Genomic DNA, 25,679 nt, shown 5'->3' with positions numbered 1-25,679 from the left:
AATTCCTGCTTGTTTTAATTAATGATGCTAGCTGGGCTATTCAAACAACAGACATCACTGTCATTAAGTTAAGAAGTGATGGGTTGATCATCAATCGCGCACCACGTGGCTGTTACAGTGTTTATAGTACAAAAGTATGGGCTCAGTAAGTCCCTCTGGCTAGACAACATTCCAGAAAGATCTAAAAGACTTTTATTTGTGCGGTTACAGTGAGCGGTTTGGAGATCATAACTTGTATTCAGAGGCTTTTCTATGCCACCAAGCAAGAAATTAAGGGGGGAAACACTTCCATGGAAAGTATGCAGCCATGTGAAAGAGTTTAATCACTAAGCTCCTGCAGGCGTGTGCCTGGGGCATTTCAACATGCCGTTGGGAGCAGCCTGTCAACACAACGGCAACTGTGGGCACAGATAGTGGTTTCTCTCACTAACAGACACAAAGACCAGAATCAAAGGAATGTCACTGTTCAGTGATAGTTGAAGTGGTTTAGTCTTCGATCCATTCCTTCTGAGAGGCCGCAGCGAGGAGCCATTTAAGTGTACAAAAAAAACATGTTTCTGTTGGACAGTTGATGCTTTGTGTGCATTCTGTCTCTACCACCGCTCCATCTACTTTACATTCTGCCAGGTTTCCAGAATGTACACCTGGGGACTTCCAATCTCAGGCTTTACAAGCACTGGGATGTTCCCCGTCCCCTGAGATTAAGACTTGTGTGTCTGTGCTGTAGGTGTTGTGCTTTATAGTCCACATATTACAAAATTACTCCCTGTGCTACAGACAGAAAGCTTTTACACAGCAGGAAAAATGTAAAACATTTCATTTTTAGCTCCTTCAGACACAAGGAAATTCATCTGATTCGTTTGGTTCTCTTTGAGGTGCCATCTAAACAGGCGTAATACGGTTTATCAGATAAATCCTGGACCTAAACTGTGGTTCATCCTCAAATCCCCCGAAAGCTTTGAAAAAAATAACGCGAAGTGACAGTGGTGAGTGTGCATATCAGTCAGCACAGAACGGAGACTTCAAAACAAGCTCTGTGTCTTCTTTTGGATGATACACACTGCGTGTAATCAGGCTACTGTGGCTGCAGTCTTTGCAGATTGGTGTATGTGTGTCTGGAGGACAGATAGAGGCTGGGACACTTTGAATGTAAGAGAAAGAGAGAGATAGGGCAGTGCAGCTGCCATCCGCCTAACAGCATCTTTCTCTGCTTCATTAGATGTTGCCTCTATCTCTGTTCAGTCCTCATGTTTGTTTCAGGCAATGGGCAAACACAAATCAAGGCATTCTAGGTACTTCCTGCACGCAGAGGAGTAAAGCACTTATACAGCAACAAAATCCTCTCCGGGGACACGGGGGAGAGAGGGGCGAAGGGAATGGCGAACTGAGCGACGCAGCACTTTGATTCCCGCCCCGATGGTCAGAAACCTAGAAATTGATAGCTGTATGAATCGAGTTCACATGGGAGGCGGTAAAAATGATATGATGGGGAAGGCTTTGTAGACAGCACAAACTGCTTTAAAGACTCTGATGGTAAGTAGCTCAAACAAAAAAATAAGCAAGGAAGAGAATATGATCCTGTCTTTTCTCTGCTGTGTAAACATCCCTAATGGGAAGGACAGAAATGAGTGTGCTCTGCATTTGACAAGGCAGAGATGCCAGAATTGATTAACACAAGAGATGCATCATTGTCTTCATCTCTAGACAGCTTATTTTGTCAATGACTTACACTCAGTGGGACATTTTGCCTAATCGAATAAATTATACCCACTGATTCAATTGTGTTTTGTGGAATGTTCTGAGGAGGGTAGGCTGTTCTCGTTCTCCAGGTGCTTGAAGACTGAGTGGAGGGAAGTAGATATGGCATCATCTGAGGATCTGTTGGGTCTGAAAGCTAAATAACACACTCACTCGTAGTGTGTATCTTTAGGTATATATATATAAAAGCCCAGACGTTGCTGTGTTTTTGCTGTGACTTTGTCTTTTGTCTCTCGTGCAGGGACCCAGTGCCAGACTGGTTTAAAATCCTTGTTTTTCTTGTCTTTATTGGCCCATCATTTCTCTTCCTTGGTCGCTTACCAGAAGCTGGGGGTCTCCAAGGTCAGCCCCTTGACAAATGGAGCAACTCTTTGTCAGGAGGAAGAAGGGGAAGGAGGATAAAAGAGTGAAAGGACATTTGTTGCGACCAGACCGGGCAGCGACCTCACCATTTGGACAAACCAAACCCATTTTGAGACCAACGTCCACTTGAGGACATTCAAAGCTTTTCCGCATGCATAAAGACAGCGGATTGAGAGGCCCACTTAATGCTGGTCCATAGAATATGCTCCATCACTAATACATCCACACAGACACACACCCACACACCCCAGCGAGCCTTTCGCAAACAGTAATCCCAGGGGACCTCAGTCTCTCCCTGAAAGAGTGAGCCTGACACGAGCCTCTGGCTCAACCCCTAAATACATCCCTGCTCACCCCCTGCATGCACGCACACACACACACACACACAGGCACACACACACACACACAAACACACACACACACACACTTCTAAACGCACAGCCACTATTCTGTGGGGATGCCGCAGCACCTGCCCACCCTGGGGCCCCCCTGCTTGTGTGTTTGTGTGTGTGTGTGTGTGCGCGCGCGTGTGTGCGTGTGCTTGTATGAGAGCAGGGGGCCTGTTTGCCGTCTGTCAGTCCAACCGGCTGCTTGCATGATCAGCCAGTCTGTGTTTCTCTTCTCCTGGGGTTTCTTGGCTATATCAATGTGTGTGTGTCACTGTGTGTGTGTGTGTGTGTGTGTGTGTGTGTGTGTGGGTGTGTGGGTGGGTGTGTGCACGGTCGCATGTGTTTCTTACAAGCACGGTCTGACTGATAGATCAATGCAGCTAGGATTATGTATCACCCTAATTGCATTATCAGGGTCAATGTCAGCGGGTGACACACCCACAGCCTCCTCGGAGGGAGTTTGGTTGGACAAAGCCGCGGCCTGGTTACATGTTATGCGACGATTGTCACCCAGCAGGGAAAGGATTTAAAGCTGCACCAGGCAAGATTTTGATCTAAAAATACATTTATCTAATCTGTCTGGAGCTGAAAGAGAGAAGACTTTGCCATCTCCACCAGCTGAGACCTGGTAGTTTCACCTCATTTGGCCAAATAAAAATCTGGAGCGAGGTACGTTTTGGGAGCAAATTTGATAAATCAATGATTAAAAGAAAACTACAGACATCAGGGAGTGACCATTTGGGAAACAGCTTCGTTTGACAGCTTGGAATATTTGGGGATGCTTTCGGCAGCACTGATGAGCAGGGATGGCAAACATAAGCAACTTGTGTTAAGTTAAACATCCCGACACGAGATTTATGAGCATGGAACCAATGTGCACGACTTCCTAGTGCAGCTTTAAGTCACGTCCATTAGTGATATAGCAGGTGTTACGGCACAATTACAATATCAAGGTCATGATGCATGGACAAAATTTGTCAAAATCACGCCAATCGAAGGTGACTTGTAGGTATGCATTACACTACAGCGCTAATTATTCACCTTTTTTCACATTAAAAGTAACTTTATCTGGTTTCCCTGTTCCCAGTGATGCACATGGTGCCACACTGCATGGCAACTTATCCAAAATCTTCCCCATATTTCATGACCTTTACATGGGACGATGCAGCATCTAATCAGCTCAGCACATCTGTGTCACTTCAGTCCGATAACAGAGATTATGTAAGAGGTCACCTGCAGTTCACACACACACACACACACACACACACGAGAACTTTTGAGACAAAACTGCTCCACGATGAGTGAGACATGCAAAATAGTAAATGAATGGTGAGACATTCAAGCCACTGTATGTTGCACTACATACCTTGTCAAACAGAGACTTCCATTGCTGAGACAAGGAGAGAGAGAAAAAGAAAAGCAAGTGAAGGAGTGAGTGAGAGGAGCAAGATGAAGAAGAAGAAGAAGAAGGTGGACACTCAAAAAACATTTCAGAAAACAGGAGCCGGAGTGGAGAGGAGCACCTGTTTCGGGCCAAGGGGAGAGTTTCTTTCCCTCTCTGGGCAGCATTTGCCTTAATTGCTGCTCTCACATGCTGTTATTATCTGATCATTGCGGTCAATGAGCAGCAGCAAAAGATAATAAGGTAGAAAAGTGTGGGTCATTATGTGTGAGGGGTCTCTTAAAGTAGGTTGAGGCACCCAATGGAGCAAGAGTGGTGTGTGTGTGTGTGTGTGTGTGTGTGTGTGTGTGTGTGTGTGCGTGTGTGTGTGTTTGTGCGTGTGTGCGGATATTCCTAGAAAGGATGCTGTGTTGTACTGTGATACTCAGGATTTTAAATCTCCTCTGGTTTCACTGTAAAACTTCTGAGTTATGTCATGACATTTAGATTCAAGGCTCATGCTGATAGTCTGCCTCGTAAACTCAGAAGCACTGCCTGGATTTCCTCCAGAGCAAAGGGAGGTGAAGCTGCGTAATTGTAAAAAAAAAAAAAAAAAAAAAAGAAAAGAAAAGAAAAAAGAGGCAGTGTGTTTATGTGGGCACTTTGTAAATGTGTGGAGACTCACGTCCTCCGGGGCCACGGGGAGCACGTCGGTGCTTTCTAAAACCTCGATCTCCTCGCCCTCCGCGTTGGCCGCCACCGCCGGGGAGGAGTTGACCGGCGTCTCCCGGGTTCCGCCCGTCATCCTCGGGCTGCCCTTCTCCATACAGCCGCGGAGAGCAGCGCGTCTGTCCTCAGGAACGACTCCTCATAGTTTACAATCCAATTTCGCTCCCTGTGTGCGTCAGCGACAGGCAGGGAAGCTAAGCATCGCGCTTCGCTTCGCGTGTCTCTCTTGAAATAAGTCCAGGTGAAATGACACAGAGGTGTGCGCACTCCGGTTAATTCCAGCTCTGCGTCCGCGCACGCGACAAATCTTCATCCGCGGCGGGAAAAGTTGATTTGCTGATAGTTCAGTGACACTTCTGGGCTCTGAAGTCCGTCTGCGATGTCACACCATATCGTTCAGCCGGCAGAGGCTCAAATCTCGCCACGAACAGAGGCAGCGGTCCAAGTTAGTGAGGCAGGGGACGCGCGTTTGCAGAGCGAGTGTTCCCACTTTGAGAGATGCGACGCAATAGCGGCGGCAGCAGCAGCAGAGGAGCATCTGAAAGAAATAATGACATCATCAAACACTGACAACAGCGTGAAAAAACGGGACGCAGATGACAAACCGGGCTGGATGACGCACGGGTCTCATATGGCTGGGGCAGCCGGTGAAAGTCGACCCCTAACAGCGTGGGCACAGTCACATGGCAGACTCCCAGAGAGAGAGAAGTCCGGGGAAGTGTGTTTTTGTAGGTGCGTCATGATACCTGGCACGGCGCGGCACGGCACGCTGCTCTCTGTCGGTCGGCGGCGCAGCGCGGGGACAGCCGTCTGCTCCTCTCCTCGCAGCGTGTCCGACGGGAAGCCTCAAAAAGGGGGGTGGGAGGACGCAGACCGTCTCCGTGGGGATGGTTGGTTCAGCTCCAGGAGTCACCGGGACACTACTCCAGCCGCATGCGTCCCTCCACACCAGAGAGAGAGAGGAGGAAGGGAGGGTGGGGGCGGAGAGAGGGAGAGAGGGGAGGCAGGGAGAGAAGAATTGGCCGGCAGTGAGCAGGGATCACCGGCCACTCCCGCTCAGGGGCTTCGAGGAACTCCGAGCTCTGTCTGAACAGCTGGCTGTCACTGATAAGTGGCCCAGAGGTGCTCGGTCGTTTGCTCACTTGTACATGATGCTGAAACAATCAGCAAGAAGTTATTCAGCCTATATGGCAAATTACTACACCAGTCTGATATTCGACAAAGTGAGCCTGTCAGGTACCACTTTAAAGGATGGGTTTGCCCGAAAATGAAAATTCAGTCATTAATAACTACTCAGCCTCAGACCAATGAAGAGCTGTAGTACGCTAATCTTTTCTGGAGCTTCACAGCAAAACAGCGTCACAGCGCTCCCCCAAACAACTGAAGCAAATGGGGACTTGTTTCAAAACATAAATATACAAACAAAAAAAAGACATAGAATGGCTCCCAACAGCTCAAGACCCTTTTGAAAATCCAATCTTCACTGCAGCCGCTCAGCTAAAAGGAGGCGTGAGGTGTGACCAGTGACGGACTGGTAATCTGGGATTTGGGCAGATGCCAGAGGGGCCACGGGCCCTCGTGGGCCGTTTGGGCAGACCGACCAATCAGAGAGCGGCATAAATGTCGCAGCCATGCAGCCCCTTAATTGTAAACGGCGGCCCCAAGATCATTTCTCTCAGCCCCCTTTCAAGCATCAATATTGTTCTTAGGCTAAGTGATTTCTCCAGTTCCTTCACACCTACCAGAGCAGTAATCTGATGAGTATTTAAACCTTTACATCAGTCTGCATTGTTTTGTAGCAAAATGTCTTATTCAGATGTTCAAAAACGTTCATGGTTTGAAATAAAACAAATCTACTTGCATTTTTTTATTTGATTATTTGTTTGCAGAAGTTAAAATGAAGCGATACCTTCTGGGAATTTCAAGACTGAATCGAGTAGACCGCGTCTGCGTCTGTGTCTGCGTCTGTGTCTGCGTGGTTGTTGGAAGTTGGAGATTGGAAGTTGATTAAGATTTAACTAGCAAAAAAAATTAATTGAGGCATCAAGCGACACTAGGCGGGAGCGGAGAAAAAGGGAGAGAAATCTAAGAGAACACTGTTGGCTGACAGTAAAAAATGCTGCAAACTGACTGATTTGTTTTTAAAATCAAGTGCGTCTTCAGCTAGCACTAGCGCTAATACTGCTAGCACTAATGTTTGCGACACAGCTGAGCCAGCACATCCGGGAGAAAGACAGGACAGTGAGGAATATGAGCAAGAGGAAGAAGTTTTTCCATTCAGAAATTCATCAAGAATTGCCTAAGGATTGTCACGGGATAATTTGGAAGCTCTAATGCTGATGGCGACAGAGAAAGAGGTCCTAATGAACTTGGACAAAGATGACATAATAGACAGGGTTGAAGAGAAAAGCAAACTCCTTCGTCTTAACTGCATGACGGTAAAACATGTTTTTATTATGGAGCAGCTGGCTCTGATGATTTATAGATTTTTTTTATGCATTGGAGTTGTGCATTGATATGTCCATGTTTTGGTGCAGTTGTTTATAGCATGGGAGTTTACGTTCAGCATCACAGGGGCTATCAAACGTGTATGTTCTTTCCATGCGTCAAAAGTTCTATCTACCCTCTCAAACCCTACGGTAAACGAGTCGACGATATATGACGCTGAAACATGGCAGGCGAAAGTAAACATTTGTTTGATGGTAACACACATATTTGTGAAAAATATTTCATGTTCTACATGATCCATTTCATTTTTGCTCTTCCTTGTCACTCAAACACTGGAAACAGCTGTCAACGTGTTGTTGATTGTATTGTATCACTGAGTGATACAATGAAGAACACAATTCTTTGGCATCCACGTTGCTCCCACATTCTGACTTCACGCACATGAACACACCAAAGTTGGAAGAACCTCCCAGCTCAGGTAGTGGGACCATCTGAGGAGCACATGAGTGCAGATTACACCCCATGAGCTGTATGGAGCCAATTTATTTATTTTTTGTGTGCTTGTTTGGGTTTTTCTTTTTCCCCATCTACTTCAGTTGTTTAGCAGAATGCTGCAAGGCTGTTTGTCTCTGAAGGTCCAGAAATGTTTTGTGCACTTTGAAACTTCAGCATGAGGGTGAGAAGATAATGATTGAATTTTCATTCATTTTATTTAATTCTCATTACCAGACGTAAAGTGGTCTTACAGTCCATTTGAGTGATCTTCATAACAAACAAAAGAGATTAAAACAAATCAAAAGAAGGTATGAAGGAGGATAAACACCAGTCAATTTTGTCACTTGGCAATACCAAAGTTGTTCCTGTTAATGGCTTGTAACTGATCCTAAACACATTTCTAACCAAAGATATTAGATGCAACTCACTAAAGGGTGCCTTGCAAGAAAGTTGTGACAGGGAGGAGAAAATAGTTTACTGGTTCAGCTACAGTTATCAATCATAAAGTGATGAAGAGGAGATGTCAAACAAATATTCATTGTTTAGACCTTGATGTACACTGTAGTTCAAAAGGTTTGTGTTTTATTTAGATAGTCCAACTCCAACACTTACCATCTTGCTATCAAATGGCCAAAATGTTTCAAAACGTTCAAATACGAAAAACAGTAGATGGGTCTCAGGGTTGAGCTGGAGCTATAGGGTTATACAATATTATGTTATATAAGTGGCAGTATTACCTGATGGGTCTGTGCTGCTCAGGAGCCAATTAAAACCATAACAGCTCTGTTGAAGATCGTCAATCATTCCACTATTTCAGTCTGTGCCTATTTTGTGATGCCACCATTAACACCTACAGCCTGCAGGATTTCACTTCTACCCTGAGACCACAAGTACTAATTAATCAATTTATTCTACGTATACTGTCTAGATTTAATGTTTGCTCTCTCTTCACACGGATACAGACATTTTAAATTGGACATTTGTAGTCTATCTTTTCTCATCTCAACATTATTTACTTTTGTTTTGTACCATTTTTGTTGCTGATTTGTTTAAACTTTGTTTGTTCAGATATCTTTCTTTCTGTATCCTGTTACTATGCTGCAAAGAACCAATTTCTCTGTGGGGGTCATTCACATTTAATATAATCTCAATCAATAGTTAATCATGTGACATAAAACAGATGCATAAAGTCTTCAATTGCTCCCTTTAAAGGCTCAGAGAGAAGGGAGTGTCCTAGGTTGTAAATCCCCCCCCCCCCCACCCCATTTCAGACAAACACCTACCTATTAACCCGAGAGACATCAAACAAGCCTAATAGCTGGGTGGAAGCCATTTATGAGAAGAGATTATATGATGGCGGCGTGGTCGGCAGTGTGTAGCATGATCAGTATCTTCCAGTGAAACTCCCCCCAAGTACAGTATGTGATAGAATTTGCCATGGAAACAATGTATCCAGCTGGTATTTTTAACCTTACGGGTCTTTTCATGACTCCTACACAGCAGCACTGGGTTAAAGTTGGAGTTTGTTACAGTGTTTTAAAAAGACCCGGAAGCCTTTTTGTCCACATGGTCAGAGATCTGCAAACCATGGCCAAATGGTTTGGTTCCATATTGTTAAGTTTTCTTTTTTGGATGGTATATAAGTTTTCAGACTAACTGTAGCCCACCTAGAATTCAGACTTTTGCTAATATTAACTGGCTAAACATTATTCACTTTTATCTCTCACACACTGATGATCATTTAAACATAACTTCAGACAAAATCAGTACATCGGGGACACTTTAGGGAGTGAATTACTGATCTGTAGCACATTCATTAATAGAGTATAAGGACTTCGAGGCGTGAAGCTGTTGGGATTTGCATAACAGATGCAATGTTTATCAGATTTGCGTACATTTATAATGTAACCAGAATCTACTAATCTACTATCAAGTGCTCAGTCCTTAACTCAAGGACATAAAACTACACGGTGTGAATGCAGAAACAGCATACGAACAATAACACCACATGCCCCTGAAGTTTTACAAGTGGCAACACATTTTTATCAGCGTTTGACATTTTGGTCCCATAATGATAAAATGAACTAGGCTGAATAAATCAATTTCATGAATTAACCTTGTGCCAGTCTCCTGAAGACCGATCAAACTCTATCGTTTATATTATCGAAGGAGTGAGAGGAATTACTGTCTCGTTTAGTTACAGTCACCAATGGGGAATTTCCCACTAATTTGACAAAATCTGCTTTGACGTGACCGCTTTCGCAAGTCACGTGCTATAACACAAGCCGAAGAGCTGTAACGTGAGAGACAGATGATACAGGGGATGGGGTGATGAGGGAGGAGAGCATGAACAAAAAGGAAAAGGGAGATTGAGGGAGAGAGAGACAAGATATACAGGAAGAAAACACCTGCTCTGTGGGAGAACTTTGCTCATGTATAAATTAACAGCTGGGGAGTGTTTCTGTCGTTTGACAGCTCTCAGAGCTGTTTGCTGGCACCAACTGTTCTCTAAGAAGGTGGTCCCCCAGTCTTTCTGCCTCACACAGGCTAACCACAGCCCCTTACTGACGAACTTCAGCAGGCCTACCCTTCATCAACACCATCACAGATGTACCCAACGTATTCATTTGGAATCAGTTTAAAATGGATGTTACAAAATGATAATTAAAGTGTTCCTTGATTTAAGTGTTCATTTTTAAACCAAGTTTTCATCCAATTGTGTCAGTGTGTTGGTCAGGTTTGCATTCATGCAACTAGCTACACTTGCAGAAAGCCAAAACTTTCAACTTTTCAACTCAGATGGCCAAGACTGAAATTTAATGACGAGCAATGGGCCAAAAGCAAACAACTACTGTATTGTTAAGATGCCAAATTATATTGTGATCCTAATTGACTGGCTTCTTACGCAAAGTGTCAAATCTGCCAGATCTGTTATTTATTCATGTTTTGTTGCAGGTGTAAGTGAGTTGACACTGTAGGTCAATTTTCCCCAAGTATCATCTTCTAATTTTTCAATATGCGTGGTGGATGTGCCGCTCAGATCATATGAACTCCACATAAATGTGAATATGTGGTCCCACATATGTTTATAGCAGGTTGTGTGAACTGATTAGGAGTTTACTGTAGGTCTAACCAGCAACAGAGACCAGAAGCTGAAAGACCAAACCAGAGATGAAACAAATGAACAACAGATGCCATAACGTAGGTTTTACTTTTCCAGTGTTCATCTTTTCTTTGTAGATATTTTTATGTCTGTCAAGTTTGAAGACTCACATGGTCAAGAGTCATGGAAGCCGAGCACCTCTGTCAGCAGCACACATCAAGTCCAACAGGACAGATAGACCTGCTGAGCAGTCTCTGTGCAGGGGCAAAGTTAGCATCACATTTGTTTTTGTGTGATATTATCTTGTCATTTCTTTTGACAACATGCACAGTGCAAACTGAAAGAATTCTTGTTAGCAACTTTATTTCATTGTTTTTATTTTCATTTTTTCTCCAGGATCTCATGGCTCGTGTGTAATTGTTGATCTTGTGACGTGTTGTGATCGATTACTTCATCAGTTAGTGCCTCTACCCTTTGGAGTTTCTGGTTTCTGGATGCAAAGACTGGTTGGAGAACAAAGTGCCACAAAGCAGATTCCAGTTCAGCCAGTTTAATGAAGTACACATGAATATATAGTCGGGAACACGTGAACACTTGATAAGATGTAAGCACATGGAAACGAGAAGGTAGTTTTAAAATGTTCAAGTTACTTAAAAAATAAATGGGATGAGCCAGGAATGGAAACAGCTGGTGTTAAAATGAGTCAAGCTGATCGTGTCCAGTATGAAACTTCAACTGTGAATTATTGTAACTGTATAACGTAGTAAAGTTACATCATGTACATAATATAACTGAAGTTACGTACGTTACGTAGGTAGGTTTGTCACACTCACAATAGACCCATTTAAATATTTCTGTATAGGGAGGTGTTGCAATTTCAGATTGGGACACTGTATCAGATACTCATCTAAATCACAGCCACTAACTGCATACTTGAACAACTTCATCCTGGATGCGGATGTATTTTTCTAAACACATGAACAGGCAAGAGTTTCACAGGGAAGCTAATGTGATTTTTCTTTTTGGAGCAACGCTGCCCTCTTGTGTCTTGACACAGTGGCTCATAAATGGTGTGTTGTGGGATCGCGTTGCAATCATGGAATATTATTGAAATTATAGGCTGTACAGTAAGTAATGAAAAGGTTATTGATCAACTATATCAGTACTTTGTACAAATTCATTTAATACTACAGAAGAAAATTATATACCATAAATAATAATGTGAAAACTGATATGGGAAACCAAAAAAAATGTACAGAGTAGTTAGATAACAAGACATAGAGGCTATTATGCCTGGTAATTAATACAGGCTTTGAGACTGAGATTTTGGATTGTACTTTTGTGCCTTTGGCACAAATTGTTTAAATGTTTTGATAACATAACATGCTTCCATACAATCTGAAAATTCTCTTTATATAACCAACCATCTTTTCAGAAGAGGAAAAATTTAAAGTTTATCATGTGGTGGGGTATCAAAGACTAGTAGAGAAGCTGTTATGGCAGCAAATACAAAACAAAGTTCCTTTTCAAAAATGAAAAATGCTACATGTTTATAACACAAACACGTCATCAATCATTGCCTGAGTCCTCTGTTGATAATGCTACTTGGAAATTAAGTAACGGCAAAATCTTCAAAACTCTGGGTGGACTGAAAGAATATATTCCATGACACCAAAAGTAATAGACATATTTATTTATTGTAAACTTTTGGAAAGGCAGGGATGAACGAATACATCAAACTGAGCCTTGTGACAAGCAGTTGCAATTGCATGGAAATAAACATCTGGGGCCACAGTATTGTATCTTGTGATCAGGAGAGCTGACTTGGAATCACAACAACAGTCAAATGAACATCAAACTCTGCTATGACTCAAGAGTCAACTATCCATTGTTCAGCAATCCTGTCATTAAACTTGACTACATCCCTTTTTACTATTGGGGACATGGTACTGTAATTCCTTTATATTCATTCAGTCATAAAACACTGGAATGTGGTCAGAAATTCTGAAGCATGCAAACACAAAATGTACCAGGTGGTTGTACATGTGTTGATTTTCAATATCTGAGCACACAAGCACACACATACATACATGCATGCACACACCCACATGAGCAGACCAGCATTGGAAGACATGAGAGAAAGCAGCAGACCTGTCTACACATCCACTGATCAAACACTGACCAGCTCAGATGTACAAACATTAAAAAAAGAAAGTGTGCGTCCAAAGCTTTGGCCTTGAAAGGCAAACCAATTTCCATCAGTGTGAATAATCGACTCTGATGTTTGTACGAGTTCATGACCAGGCTGTTAAACTGATACTTTTGCATTCAGTGTTTTGAGGATGAATCAGACATGGCCCTTTTGGACGAAGACAAACAAATGTACAGTCTACTATATTATATACACTATTTACAAATTGTTCAGCCTAACAAAAGCATTAATGCTGTAGCACACCTCACGTATCATAATCCCGATATCAACTGACATCAAGTTGTTCATTTCAATCCCCAAGCAACCAAAAAATAGCTGTATATATATGTGACTCACTTATATGTTACCACGGCTCCTCGGCAGCTTTCCCTCGTTTTCAATATAAATATAGATTTATTACTTTGCAAATACTTGCAGACAAACAGAGGAAGCAAATTAGCAATTCTGGTACAAAATTAAATATGTTTTTCTCTTTTATCCCCTAAGACAAGAAATTTACAGTGGAATGAAAATTAGTGCTTGCTAAAGAAAGATTTTACCTTTTTCACCCCACGCAAAAAACAAATGTATATTTTTACAGCTGGGACCCATTAAACTACAAAACCATGATGGACTTGGAGACATTTTGTTTTACTATACATAATTGGGAAAGCTGTGACTGGTCAAGGTAGCTCTACATGTACCATGGATGTAAAGAGAGTTAGACCCAGCGTGCCCAAAGATCACCGTGGTTTGAGCAGCACTCTGTACATGGCGAAGCCCAGTACTGCAAACACTGTGGCCCCAACACTTGCTCTGAGCCAGAAGGTGGAGCTCTTTAGGTCAGCTTGGCTCACATGTCTGTAAAACAGAAAGAAGAAGAGATGACTATGGAGAGAGTGATGGGAAGGACAGTTAAGAGTGAGACACATAACATCAAACCAATTCTTTTACACTGATGTCTTTCAAAGTTTGAAACAAACATGACGATGGACGTGTCTGCGGTGAGAGATGTAGCTAAGAAGGATGATGTGAAAATAAGTAACATGAACATAAAGATAGAGTGGATGAGCTGAAGGCAGAAAAGGGATGGAGCCTTCAAATGTAGAGAAGCTGAAGCAAGACAACGAACCAGATGAGGGACATGCAGGATTATATTGATGACTTGAGACAATGTGGCCAGAAATAAGCTACAACATCTCTGTTAGATGAGACAGCTGAGTCATAGTGACATGAGCACAGAGGGCAACAACAAGGAAGTTTCTACTGACCTAATGACAATGACAATAAGCTCAAAATAGTGCAAAGTATATGCTTTCAAATCTAGTACAGGAAGGTAACAAGTAATGCCAAATAAAGCCGAAAAAAATGAAGATACGAGAATGGTTTGTAAAGAAAAAGGACACATTTTAAGGACTCTGACAGCATCAAACAACAGGAAAAATGAAGTGTAGCAGGAAATGATGGAACAACGTGATATAGAAATAAGTAAAGAACAAAAACATCAAATAAAATACATTTCTATGATATAAAAAACACATTTGCAATTAAAAAAATGGAAAACAAAAAAATATGGAACAAGCTTGGGGTGACGATGGTGACAAATCAGAGGGGTAATCAGAGGTTGAGAGACTTGTAGAAAGGTAGAAAAAGAAAAAAGGACCTTCTGAGTACAACAGCGTAGAGTTTGGCCCTGACCGTCTGCAGCAGCTCAGAGTTGAGGAAGTTCTGACACAAGCAGAAGGTGCACCGGTTACAAGTGCACATGCAGCGCAACCGGGCGTGGCTGAGGAGAGATACAGGGAAGACAAACACCAACACACCGTTTACATACAGAAACACATCTGAAGAACAGAGGCAAGATAAGAGTCAAAAGAAGCTACCACCATGAAATTAATAGTTTGTGCTTTGTCACTTGAGAGAGAGAACCCATGACAGACAACAAAAACCGATTTTTGCAACAGTAAACATTACTTTGGACGATGAAACTATTTGGAAGAGAGGATCAAGAACACCCTTAAAAGGTTACTTTGACTGGATTATTCTTACAAAACAGTGCTCAGAGGAGAACTCGAAATAAAAAGTTGACACATTCTCACAATCTTCTCCCACAGAAGGATGTAACAAATATTTGCCCGTACTCGATAACATAATTTCAGAGTTATTTAAATTCTGAATCCTAGAGTAGGAGTTGTAATTATGTATAATGCTGTGTGTAATTATGGACAGTAACTGTGTGATGCGCAGAGAGGCACTGTGTGTAGTGAGATGAGTGACTGCAGTGTGAGCCTCTGGGAAAGATCAACATTACTGCTCTGCAGGGAAACTCATTTACCCACAGTGCAAAACCATGTGGCATCAGCTTGAGAGCAACATGCATTCAAGTGGATAAATGTAGACTGAAGGGCATCATGTCTGATACTGACACTTGCTGAGAGGAGGGACAACCCCACAGGGTGAGGGTTTATCCCGAGGCACAACATGCAGTGACAGAAATGACACACACAGCAGCCTTGTATTGAAACTGCAAATTAAAGGAAAGGATGGACTGCAAAAAAATATTTTTAAAAAACATCCCACCTTACAGCATACAGGAAATACCGAGAACTAAAACTTTAAATTAAAAATCAACCATGTATATAAACAGCAGCAAACAAGCACTCAGTGACTGAGCTACTTCATCACCTCAGACCACAGGGAGAACAAAGCACAGATCAGATGATCCACAGCTGATGATATACAAGAGTTGTTAGTCAGCTCAATTCTCCATAGATCTGGGGGGGGGATGTAAAAACAAAGCTACAGTTTGTAAACTAAAAAATGTCCCATATCCAAACGACCACATGGGTAACTAAAAGGCAGAGACATTGTGTAGTCTATTGAAGGAAAAAACAGAGAGTATAATGCAATACAGTTCAACAGCACAACAAACTAAATCCTGGAAAATCATCATAGAGTCGAATCAACATACCCCTGAAACATTCTCAACGAAGAGTGAAAATTACAACCTTCACGGAGGATTTACTGCAGGACTGTTTGCATGTTACAGGATCTATAATTTAATATTTTGGATTGATTGGATTATCACTTTCACTTTTTATGTCAGCCTCATTTTGTTGTTTCTTGGTGCCTCTGATCTTTTGTCTATGTTTTATACTCGGCTATATTGTAAGTGACTTCTCTAACTCAATGTATTTCTGTGCAGAATGAATGAATTACACTATATTACTTTAACCTAGGGGGACCTAATAAAGATTAATGAAGGCAGGAATCTAGTAATACACTGCAGGTTTTTATCATTTTAGTATTTTGACTTTTTATTCATTTTACTTTTTAATCAACATTTTTACCTCAGCTTCTCATTTGTGTTTCTTGATGTCCCGGATCTTTTCTCCATGTTTTTACACTCGTCCACATTTTAAACTGGGTCTCTACCTCAATGTATTTCTGTGCTGAATGAATGAATTTACACAGCATTACCTGGTGCAAGACAGGTGTTTCTGTACTTACGGGTACATGGCCATAGTGGTAAGTTTGGTGTAGATGTCTCTGCTGGGTGCTGCTGCAGTGTTACAGGTAAAGGACTGAGGTGGGGGCATCTTGTGCTTCCTGCAAAACTCCAGGGGACTGCAGCCATACATCTGTTTGACCTCTGGCAGATCTGACTTGGCTGCTATCATCATACATGGAGTCTTGCTGTCCATGAAGTATTGCTGAGACGGGGAAAGACAATGAAGATGAATGATGGTGGTTAATATGCTTTAAAAAGGTAAACATATGTGTTTTGATGTAATGTGAGCCATACACACAGTTGTACCTTGAAGACTTTGGCGCAGTATTCAAAGGAGTAAGGGTTGCTGACATCATAGACCAGGCAGACAATGTCGCAGGCCAGATCAGCATCGGACAGGTAGTCGAAGTCGGGGAATACTTCATGAAGCTGAGGAGAGGAGAGGAGAGGAGAGATTACCTATTACCATATATTACGTATAAATATAAATGATTGTTGTTTTTCCTATAATTAGAAAAAGAATCAAATGCAACATAAAAAAACATCATATTACTTCATTAATCAAAAATTCTAGTAATTCACGTAATATTACTCACAAGAAGGTATTTCTCCTGGCCGTAAACATAAGTTGTGCTGATGGCATAGTAGGATTTGTGTTCCTCTTTAACTGTTTTTTGGCGCTGAGAGAAGAAGAAACAAATGTATGAACTGTAAAAGCAGAATACGATATGAATTCCATATCATGCAAGAATGAGATTCTTATTATTGCAGTGCCTCTCAGGGCAATGGCTCGTGATACAGTAAAACCAACATTTGGAAGATTGTGAAATATCTTGTGAATTATCTGAGGTCAAACTATGCATCAAAATGCGTCATTTCCGTTTACCATGAGGTTACTACCCAGGAAGGCTTGGAGGAAGCCACTCTTGCCACTGCCAATGTCTCCAAAGACATTACAGCGGAAGACGCTGCGCTGGGTCTGCTTCTTCTGCAGGTCAATCTTCTTAGCTCTGGTCACTGCAGGGGGGAAACCACACACGGGCATCAGAGGATCAGTTAAGACTGCTGCTGTACACAACACATGGTCTGCAGTCAGTCAGCTACACAGATTGAACTGTTGCATCATCGCTGTTATGACAGCGCTGATTCACTGATGTGATTACCGATGGCTTGACTGTGACAACAAGCTTCATATACTGAATAACACTCAAGGTTTTACCAATAGAATGTACGAATGTATATGAAAACATTTACCTTGGCCTACTTTAATATAAATATGAAATATGAAAATTTTAAGATCCTACTCACCTGTAATTCCTGCTGCGTGAGATTCCTGCTCAGCAATAATTGAGTAACCAAGGTAACCCAAATACTCCAGGCATCGCTGGACATCCAAATATGTTGTTAACCTTCAAGAGAAGTAAATTGAAGGTAAAACAGATTAAATGGCAGATTCATTAAACATAGAAACCAACCTGACTGAGAAATCCTTTTTTTCATACCCACTCAAACAGGGACATACTTGTACACTGGTAGAAGTTGAAAAAACTTTTAAAAAGTTAATTATTAACTAACACATTTCATTGAAAAAAATTCTCATTTGTTCAGACTTCACCCAAAGCCCGCATAGCAGGAACAAGATCATCTACGACACAACAAACAAACTACTTACAAGCTGTTCTTAGCCATTTTCCAAAAGAATATGAAATGATGACAGTAACATAACGTTTTTAATGTCTCCATGAATATTAAAACTTTCACTAAAAGCAGTTTAAAGAAAATTAAGATAATCCTTCTTGGGAAAATCCAGTCCAACTATTCTAAGGTTTTTCAGCTCTGAAGCTATATTCCGCTAGAATTGTGGCACTGTGTTTTTTTTTCCCGGACCATATAATATGTTAATGTGATGGGACCACATACATATTAGAAAGGATTAAAATCTAGTTGCAAAACTATTGGCAACTTACGTCCACTGGGAGAGATAGCCCTGGTAGGTGATCCATCCCTGTTCATTTGTGCAAACGGTGTTATTGACATCTGGACCCCAGGGCATGTAGGGAAAAACATCAAATAGATCTGCCAGCTCCTCTGGTGACAAGGCACAGTCACGGTCCTGATAGACACAAACACTGGTTATTATTGGGGATGGTAAACTACCCTGAAATATGTTAAATGGCGCTAAAGCCCAAAAACATTTTAGATGGGATTTAAAAGATGAATGTAAAAGAAGTGTCCATGCTCAGTGCACAGCAGTCTGCCATTTCTACATGAGAAAACAAACATGACTGGTGCACACATTCACAGTAGGACACTAATCACTACAACTGAAAGCAGATGATGGCTTTAGCTGATGCTTTCACTCCTTGACAGTCTTCCTAACCTCGCAGCTAATCCTACTGTCAATCCCTGCTCTGTGACAAGAAGTCAAATAATGCCTCAGCAGGTGGTCAACATTGGCAGTGGCGGTGTATTTTTGTGTTGTGCGTTGCTACACGCTGAGCAGCTTCTAGTAAGTGGCTCCACAGGGCAGAGGCTAAGGTAAATACAGAGCCGGGTAGACAGGATTGTACCTTGTCATGTTTGTCAAAGACGCTCTGGAGGAAGAGGTAGGCATTGTGGTTGAGCTCTGTGGTGCAGTCTGGAGGAATTTTTAACCTAGAGAGAGTGAATTATTGCAAAGTAAATGTTATAATCAACAACCCCGAGCAGAATACTAGACAAACATTACTAAAAATATAACAATCAATCCTTCCAATGTTCTTAGGTCAACTACCTAATCTAGCATCCTAGAGTCCTAAAACTCAGAAAGAGTTAGTATTTTTGCACTTCCTGTTCACTTGTCTCCAAGACAATCTTTTTTTATTTATTTTTTTATTGTTTTTTGGTTAGATGCCTGAAATAAGATAACAGAGGCTTAAGTGATTTTCGAGTTTTGTTCTACAACATAAAATGTCAGTAAATACTGCACTAGTGAAACTTAAATCTTTTATATGTCCTTTAAAAGCAGGTTGAAAACAAGTGGTTAAATGCGACATTCTCAAGGACATTCAATGTCAACACAGAGCCTCATCTACTCACTAGTCCACATTTACATGCAAACTATTCTAACTCAAACTTTCCAACAGTGAAGTTTGAATACTATAGTGTAGTAGGAAGCTTTGAGGTGGTGATTTTGAAGTCATGCAACCATGGCTTAATTAGTTTATTCTTCTGGTGACTTCAAAAATCAAAAAGCGGTGATAGTTTGCAAAGATTTACCTGCTGTATAAGCAAGATATATAGAAGTATAAATGCTACTAAATTCATAATTAAGTATGTTTTAATCAAAAAAGCTTAGTAAAGGTTTAAAATGACGTAAAAGTTAAGTTTGTTAAACCCAATAAATGTGGTTGTAGTGCTGTTATCTACAACTTAAACTCAAGCACTCAATTTCAAGGGCTTATCAACACTGAAAGTTTGATCAAAACAAATACAGGCAGAGCCACACGCTCACAGGATGGAGTTGTGTTTAAATATTTAAGACTGAGACTCACGGAGGGAAGAGGTAGTCCTGATTTAACTCCAGGTCATCATCATATCCAAACCTCCTCAGCACGGTCCACGTGGTTTCATGGCGGCCTCGCTGGATGAACAGGGTGTGGAGAAACAGGAAGCCTGGAGAAAAAATATCACATAACAAACAAACAAAGCAGTCATATTTGTGTACATGCAAATCTCTGTCACATTATTCCTGAGGAGGAGGCCAGTCCATCCACCCCTACCTTTCAGAGAGAGTCCGTTGTCACACACTCCATCGGTCAAATTCTTCCTCACCACATTTTTCACATCCTCCAACGCCTGAGGCTCCAGAGGGGTGTTGAAGCACGTCCGCTGTGAGATGAAGGACAAAACATTGAAGGAGGTCCTGTGCAAAAAGTTACCCTAAACCAATTCCAAACTTTGTCAGCTATGACAGTCATCAGTTTACCTGGAAGAAGTTGAGCTCATTATCGTTGAGGATCCCATCATTGTCTAAGTCTGACACTTTGAAGATTCGTGTCAGGGCTTTGACACAAAGTGACTTCATCTGGAAATCAGAGAGGCAAACAAAAATTCACTTCAACAAAACAAATTTGTAACCCAAAAGTGACATAAGAAATCCGAGTTCAGACAGAGAAATGGGACAAACAAGCTGCGATGGATAACAAAAACACTGATGCAGAATTCTTAGTATATTCTAAAGTATACGCTTACAGCTTTCTTCTCTGGGCAGTAGAGAGGACCTGTGGGGTGCAACACTGCCTTTTGGGCATAATAGAACAGCTCTGAGATGTTCTTCAGGTTCTTCGCTGAACACTATAAACAAAGAAAAAAGGAAGTTCAGTTTTACACACATGTATAATGTTTGTCAACACTACAGTGCTCCTCTATAACAGACTGCATACGGCCTTGTAGGAGATAAAAGCCTTAATGCCTTTACAGTGTGACACTACTGACAAAGTAGGGCCATCCTTGTTTACATTCCTGCATGTTTGTGTGTGTGTGCGCATGTGTGTGCGCATGCGTGTGTGCATGCATACACTATAGGTGTGTGTGTGTGTGTGTGTGTGTGTACACAAGCCAAGTCATGCCCAGACAGGGTATTAAGACACAGGATCTGTCTGACTTGCCTGGTCTAATTAACAGGTCTGAAGAAAGACAAGTGCTGCACTGTTAGGTGATAGTAGTCGGTGTTAAAGAGCAACACATGGCGAGGACAACAGATTAATGTATACGAAACATGGCAGCAATCAATAAAATTGACGAGATTATCTTTAGGCTGCAGGCTTCCACAGTTTGGCAGTTCACAATCAAATTACTAACAAATAACAAATTACATTTGGTTATACTTTTAGTCATTAGACCAAGTACAAATACTGAGGCAATAAAAAAACAGTCCAGCATATAAAGGTGTACTTTGTAAAATATGGCAAGAAGTCGAAGGGAGCTCCAAATAAACAAGAAGCAGCATGTGACCAGAGTAACCAACAACTGCTGCTCTATGCTTGCTATCCCTGGCTGTAGCTATATAGTTAGCTAATTAGCTCATGGCTCAGTTAGCCAAGTTTGTCTGGGTTAGTTAGGATAGTCACAACAGGCAGAAAAAATTACGTTTTGTGGGTTTATTATGTTCAATTAGTACCCTAACATTTGGCATATACATGCCATCTTAAACTACGGGGCTGCTTTAACCAGGAGTGCAAAAAGCTGAAAAGTACAGAGTAATGCATGGACTGTATGTATAGAGACATATAAATATCAGTGAGGGACACATGTGAATACACTCAGACGACACTAAGATACAGCGTATGCAGCAAATACCTGTAGAAACACTTTGCATGAGTGACACATGTTCAGTTTGGTTGATAGTGAGGATCATAAAAATGTAAGAGCAAAGGTTGTAAAGGCCTTTACATATAGGAGTGTGTACTGTACATGACACAAAAAAACAGGAAGACCAAATAAAAAACAGATCATTTGGGCATTTTTTGCATTGACTTAAGTGTCTCAAATTGACAGATAAAACCAATTTAAAAGCTGCAGACAGACTAAAAATACGTGTAAAAAATGACTGTCAACCTAAAAACAACACTGTTCCTGTTGGTTCTCAAACAGTTGACAGTTTTCACTAAACTGTTACTGTTGAACTGCTCTCATGTTCCTTCCCTTCTTTATGTTCTGTTTAATGAGTAGACAACAGAAGAAGATATTGATTTCCATTTGTGTATGTGTCCCTATTGACATTGTGTGCTGCCCTACGTGTGTGTGTGTGTGTGTGTGTGTGTGTGTGTGTGTGTGTGTGTGTGTGTGTGTGTGTGTGTGTGTGTTGTCGGAATCAGTAGCATTTCCGCTGCATTACTTGAATGTGGAAGTATTGTTTAGGCCAACGAACTCAGAATGTACCACCTCACCTCAACACAGGTCTCTATCTCACTGTACTGGTTCATAATGGGCAGAATGGTCTCCATGCTGCTGTGCTCCACCAGGTCCGACTTGTTCCCCACCAGGATTAGAGGAACCCTGGACGGAAAAAAGCACAAACACAGCACTGTATTAACACTAATAAATAACATAATATTCAAATGACATTACGTAAGTATACACATTTTATCAAAAGAGTTCTTCCTTTTTCAGTCTTTGAGCATTTTCCCCTAAAAGAAGCAGGGATTCTGAGAGAAAATCTCCCACCATAAAAAGAGAATGAGGCTGAATCTGCTCATGTGAAATGCTTCTCCTCCACCAGGCTTCAGTGAGACATTTTCCACCCAGTGACTATGGGTCATCACCTCAATCACTAGGAGAAAAATCCAATGCCCGGCCTCTTGCTACAGAAAATAGTCGTTTACAAACTTTGCAAGGAGTTTTGACCTCATGGAAACAGGCATTCCAGACAAAGAAAACTCTACTCTATTTTTACACAAGTTCATACCTGCTGTCCTTGTCTGTGTTCTCGTTGATGAGGGGGATCCAGTGGCTGATCACCTATGGAAAACAAAAGGTAGAAAAGATAGAGAAAATGTTTTATAATATACATATATATATATATATAATTGCTATATAAACAAATTATGAAAATGCTAGCAGCATAGGCAACTCACCTTTTCTATGGACTTCTTGTTGTTAACTGCATAAACAATGCAAATCACATTTGCCTAAGAGAGAGAGACACCGAGACAGACATCCATTAGGCTTCTACCTGAGCTCAGCACTTCTCTCACAGTTAACAGAAAAGCCTGACACCCCGACTGACCTTGGAGATCTCCTGGAACAACTGCTCATCTGTCTGCTCTGCATCTATAGGAGAAAGATAATTGTTCTCCAGTTAAAACTAGGAAAGTGTTCTCCTTATTTTATCATCTTTGTCTGTCACTGCAGAGTCTAAAAAAGAACCAGGCACCGGCTTTATGTACCTGAGTAGTCCACAATGTGTGTGGGAACTCTCTCTGGTGTGACATCTGCAGGTATAGTGATTTCCTCAGCTCGGTAGGGAACCTGGGACGGACGAAACTTGGCTATCACTTACATGTTGACAGCTTGAATAATACAGTCAAATCAATGGTGTCACATTCCACAAAGGTAAGTTTTAACATCTGACATGGTGATTATTTATCCGTACCACATCCGGGAACTCCTCGCTGACCAGGGACATGATGAGAGACGTCTTCCCCACTTTGGCTGTCGAGGGAGGAACACATTGAACAGATTATTTGATAGATCTTTGCATACACTCATTACAATTAGCCTAACATTAATATTTTATGTGTAATGAAATGAATTGTCATTGAGCTTACCAAGCTGCGTATGGACATTACAACACCACAGGCCAACTTAAAAGGGTGTATATAATCTCTAAATTGCAGCTCTCATCCTGGCTCTGTTTACAATATGGCAGCAATCAAAGATTATTTTCAATATTGATTCATCTTCTGAAGTATCGCCTTCAAATTGCCTCTTCTTTCAAAACCAAAATAATCTATATTTACTATCATACATGACAAAGAAAATCAGCAAATCCTTACAATTAAGAAGCTGGAATCGGCAAATGTTTGACAATTTTGCTTGAAAAATGTTGCTGATCCATTTTCTTTCAATCGATTAATCGACTAATTGTTGCAGCTCTGGTTTTCAAGTTACCGGTCTTCATTGCTAAGCCAGGGGCCTTCAATAAACTACAAACTTCATTCCTTACTGTTTTGTTAATAACTTGATAAACAACTTTATTGCCAAAACAACAGATTTTCTGTTGAGGGATAAATAAACAAAACAAACAAATCAATTAATAAAATCCTCTGTCCCTCTGGAGTTCACTTTCCTAAATCCCATGATATTCCAGGAATTCAATGAGCACAGAAAGACAGAGAGCATGGTATCTATTTTTAGCTGTGTATCTCTGCAAGACCGCCATGAGTTCAGTGATCTGTTGAGGAAAACGTGGGAAACTCAGCTTGCACAATCTAATCTGCTTTCCTATAAATGCACGAACATGCATTAAAATAGTGGTAGTCTGTTTTCCTAGTCTAAGTGCAGCATGCATTGTGGTGTCTGACTATGAGTTGTATGACGGGATGAGAAAAGATCTACCTACAGTTTTAAAAAAAGCTACAGCTGAGATATTTATGTTAATTTTTGCATCTTAAAATGAGCACAGACACCATCATCATGAGACCCTGGTGGTTGTCAGCATCACATGCCCAGCTGGTAGCATCAGTGCACAAGGAGCACTGAGGGCTGACGCTGCAGACAGCATTCACTGCTAACCAACATAATGTAGCTTAAATGACAGCTTTACTTACGCTCCCCCACAAGTAATATCCTCACGTCCTTTCGCATCCTGTCCGGCGTAGACAAACTCGGTAAACTGGTGCGTGTGAACCATCTATGCTCCCGTCCGGATGAAGGATACAACCAGCCAGCTCTCCTCGGCCTGGCTCGCTTGCTAACGGCTACGTTCGCATTTCGGCTCCGGCGTTGGTTCAGAACAGCCGGTGCGCCGGAAAATATCAGTACTAACCTTCAACACACGGGTCTCTAACGAGCTGTTTGTACTATATTCCACCTGTCAGGTTCAGAAAGTCACACAGTGCTGCTGCTACGGTATCCAACCTGCTAATCCTCACACTAACTTGACTGTTACGACAGCATTAACGGGCACTAGCAAGCGTGCTCTCCGCCACGCCCCTCCGATTCAGCTGACAGGGCGAGCATAGATCGTATATTGTGAAAGAGCTCACGGTGGATAAAAAGTTGCATATGTACCGAAGTATTCTTGTTGAGGGCATGCTCGATCTTTTTTGAAAGTAAGAAATATAATGAAAACCCCTGACTGAAAATAAAGACCGAAAAGTTGAAGATTTTAAGACTCAGCTCCGTTGGTTGGTCAACGCGATGACATTTCTGGTAGACGTCTTAACTTTTTGTGAGAGTGAAAGATCTTTTTTTTTCTAAGTCTGCAGCGTTACAGACAAGAAGTCCAGTTCAGATTTATTGGATTTATTTACTATTTAGAAAAGAGCAACATCACACAGTGAAAACACTGTGCTACAAAACAGCATTCATGTATTTTCTTAAGTCAAAGTATTAAAGTGTCATCTACCGACGTACATTACATATAAAAATAAAAGTACTATTTAGGCTGCAGAATGGCCCCTGTCATTGTAATGCTGCTTATTATCTGATTATTAAACTATTATAACATTGCTTTAAATACCATGCTTAATATACTGTTTGTTCCTGTCACATACATACAAAGTAGCCTTCAGTATTTCCCTTCAAAATGTAGTGGAGTTGAAATA

The 25,679-nt window shown here is 41.4% G+C and overlaps 2 protein-coding genes across 5 annotated transcripts in view; both read right to left on the bottom strand.

Annotated features, from left to right (window-relative positions):
• rhbdl3 (rhomboid, veinlet-like 3 (Drosophila)) overlaps positions 1-5,613 on the bottom strand; it is a 66,179-nt gene extending 60,566 nt beyond the window's left edge. The window contains exons 1-3 of one of the 3 annotated variants that reach the window (XM_030432279.1): positions 5,367-5,613; positions 4,577-5,158; positions 3,877-3,900 (exon numbers count right to left, since the gene is read on the bottom strand). In XM_030432279.1, coding sequence (XP_030288139.1) covers positions 3,877-3,900; positions 4,577-4,717 — 165 coding nt within the window. In that variant the 5' untranslated portion in view covers positions 4,718-5,158; positions 5,367-5,613. Of the gene's footprint in view, positions 1-3,876; positions 3,901-4,576; positions 5,159-5,366 lie in introns of those variants that run through there. The other 2 variants (XM_030432294.1, XM_030432285.1) reach the window with 2 other exon arrangements.
• Positions 5,614-12,344: 6,731 nt separating this feature from the next.
• rhot1b (ras homolog family member T1) lies at positions 12,345-25,063 on the bottom strand. 2 transcript variants are annotated; one of them, XM_030415581.1, is made up of 20 exons: positions 24,681-25,063; positions 23,504-23,562; positions 23,298-23,379; positions 23,138-23,181; positions 22,986-23,039; positions 22,817-22,869; positions 22,299-22,407; positions 20,602-20,703; positions 20,336-20,434; positions 20,130-20,238; positions 19,902-20,022; positions 18,939-19,023; positions 18,336-18,481; positions 17,677-17,777; positions 17,255-17,385; positions 16,965-17,048; positions 16,675-16,797; positions 16,368-16,570; positions 14,521-14,643; positions 12,345-13,718 (listed from the first exon to the last, which is right to left on the bottom strand). In XM_030415581.1, the coding sequence occupies exons 1-20, from the start codon at positions 24,715-24,717 to the stop codon at positions 13,601-13,603; spliced, it is 1,983 nt and encodes a 660-aa protein (XP_030271441.1). In that variant the 5' UTR covers positions 24,718-25,063; the 3' UTR covers positions 12,345-13,600. The 2 variants fall into 2 exon arrangements, with proteins under 2 accessions (XP_030271441.1, XP_030271446.1); XM_030415586.1 differs by lacking the exon at positions 14,521-14,643 and having other exon boundaries at positions 13,540-13,718.
• Between the last annotated feature and the right edge of the window lie 616 nt (positions 25,064-25,679).

The sequence above is a fragment of the Sparus aurata genome, chromosome 1, assembly GCF_900880675.1.
Source record: "Sparus aurata chromosome 1, fSpaAur1.1, whole genome shotgun sequence".
Lineage (NCBI taxonomy): Eukaryota > Metazoa > Chordata > Actinopteri > Spariformes > Sparidae > Sparus > Sparus aurata.
The sequence above is the reverse complement of the archived record's forward strand: the minus strand, read 5'-3'. Positions and strand labels throughout refer to the sequence as shown.

What these genes read in the sequence shown, in the direction of transcription:
- rhot1b (XM_030415581.1), bottom strand. Translation starts at nt 24,717, where the DNA reads ATGCGAAAGGACGTGAGGATATTACTTGTGGGGGAGC. An exon ending in TGTTCCAGGAGATCTCCAAG is followed by an intron (nt 23,040 to 23,137) that starts GTCAGTCGGGGT and finishes TCTCTCTCTTAG; the next exon opens with GCAAATGTGATTTGCATTGT. An exon ending in ACTGCGCCAAAGTCTTCAAG is followed by an intron (nt 16,571 to 16,674) that starts GTACAACTGTGT and finishes TCCCCGTCTCAG; the next exon opens with CAATACTTCATGGACAGCAA.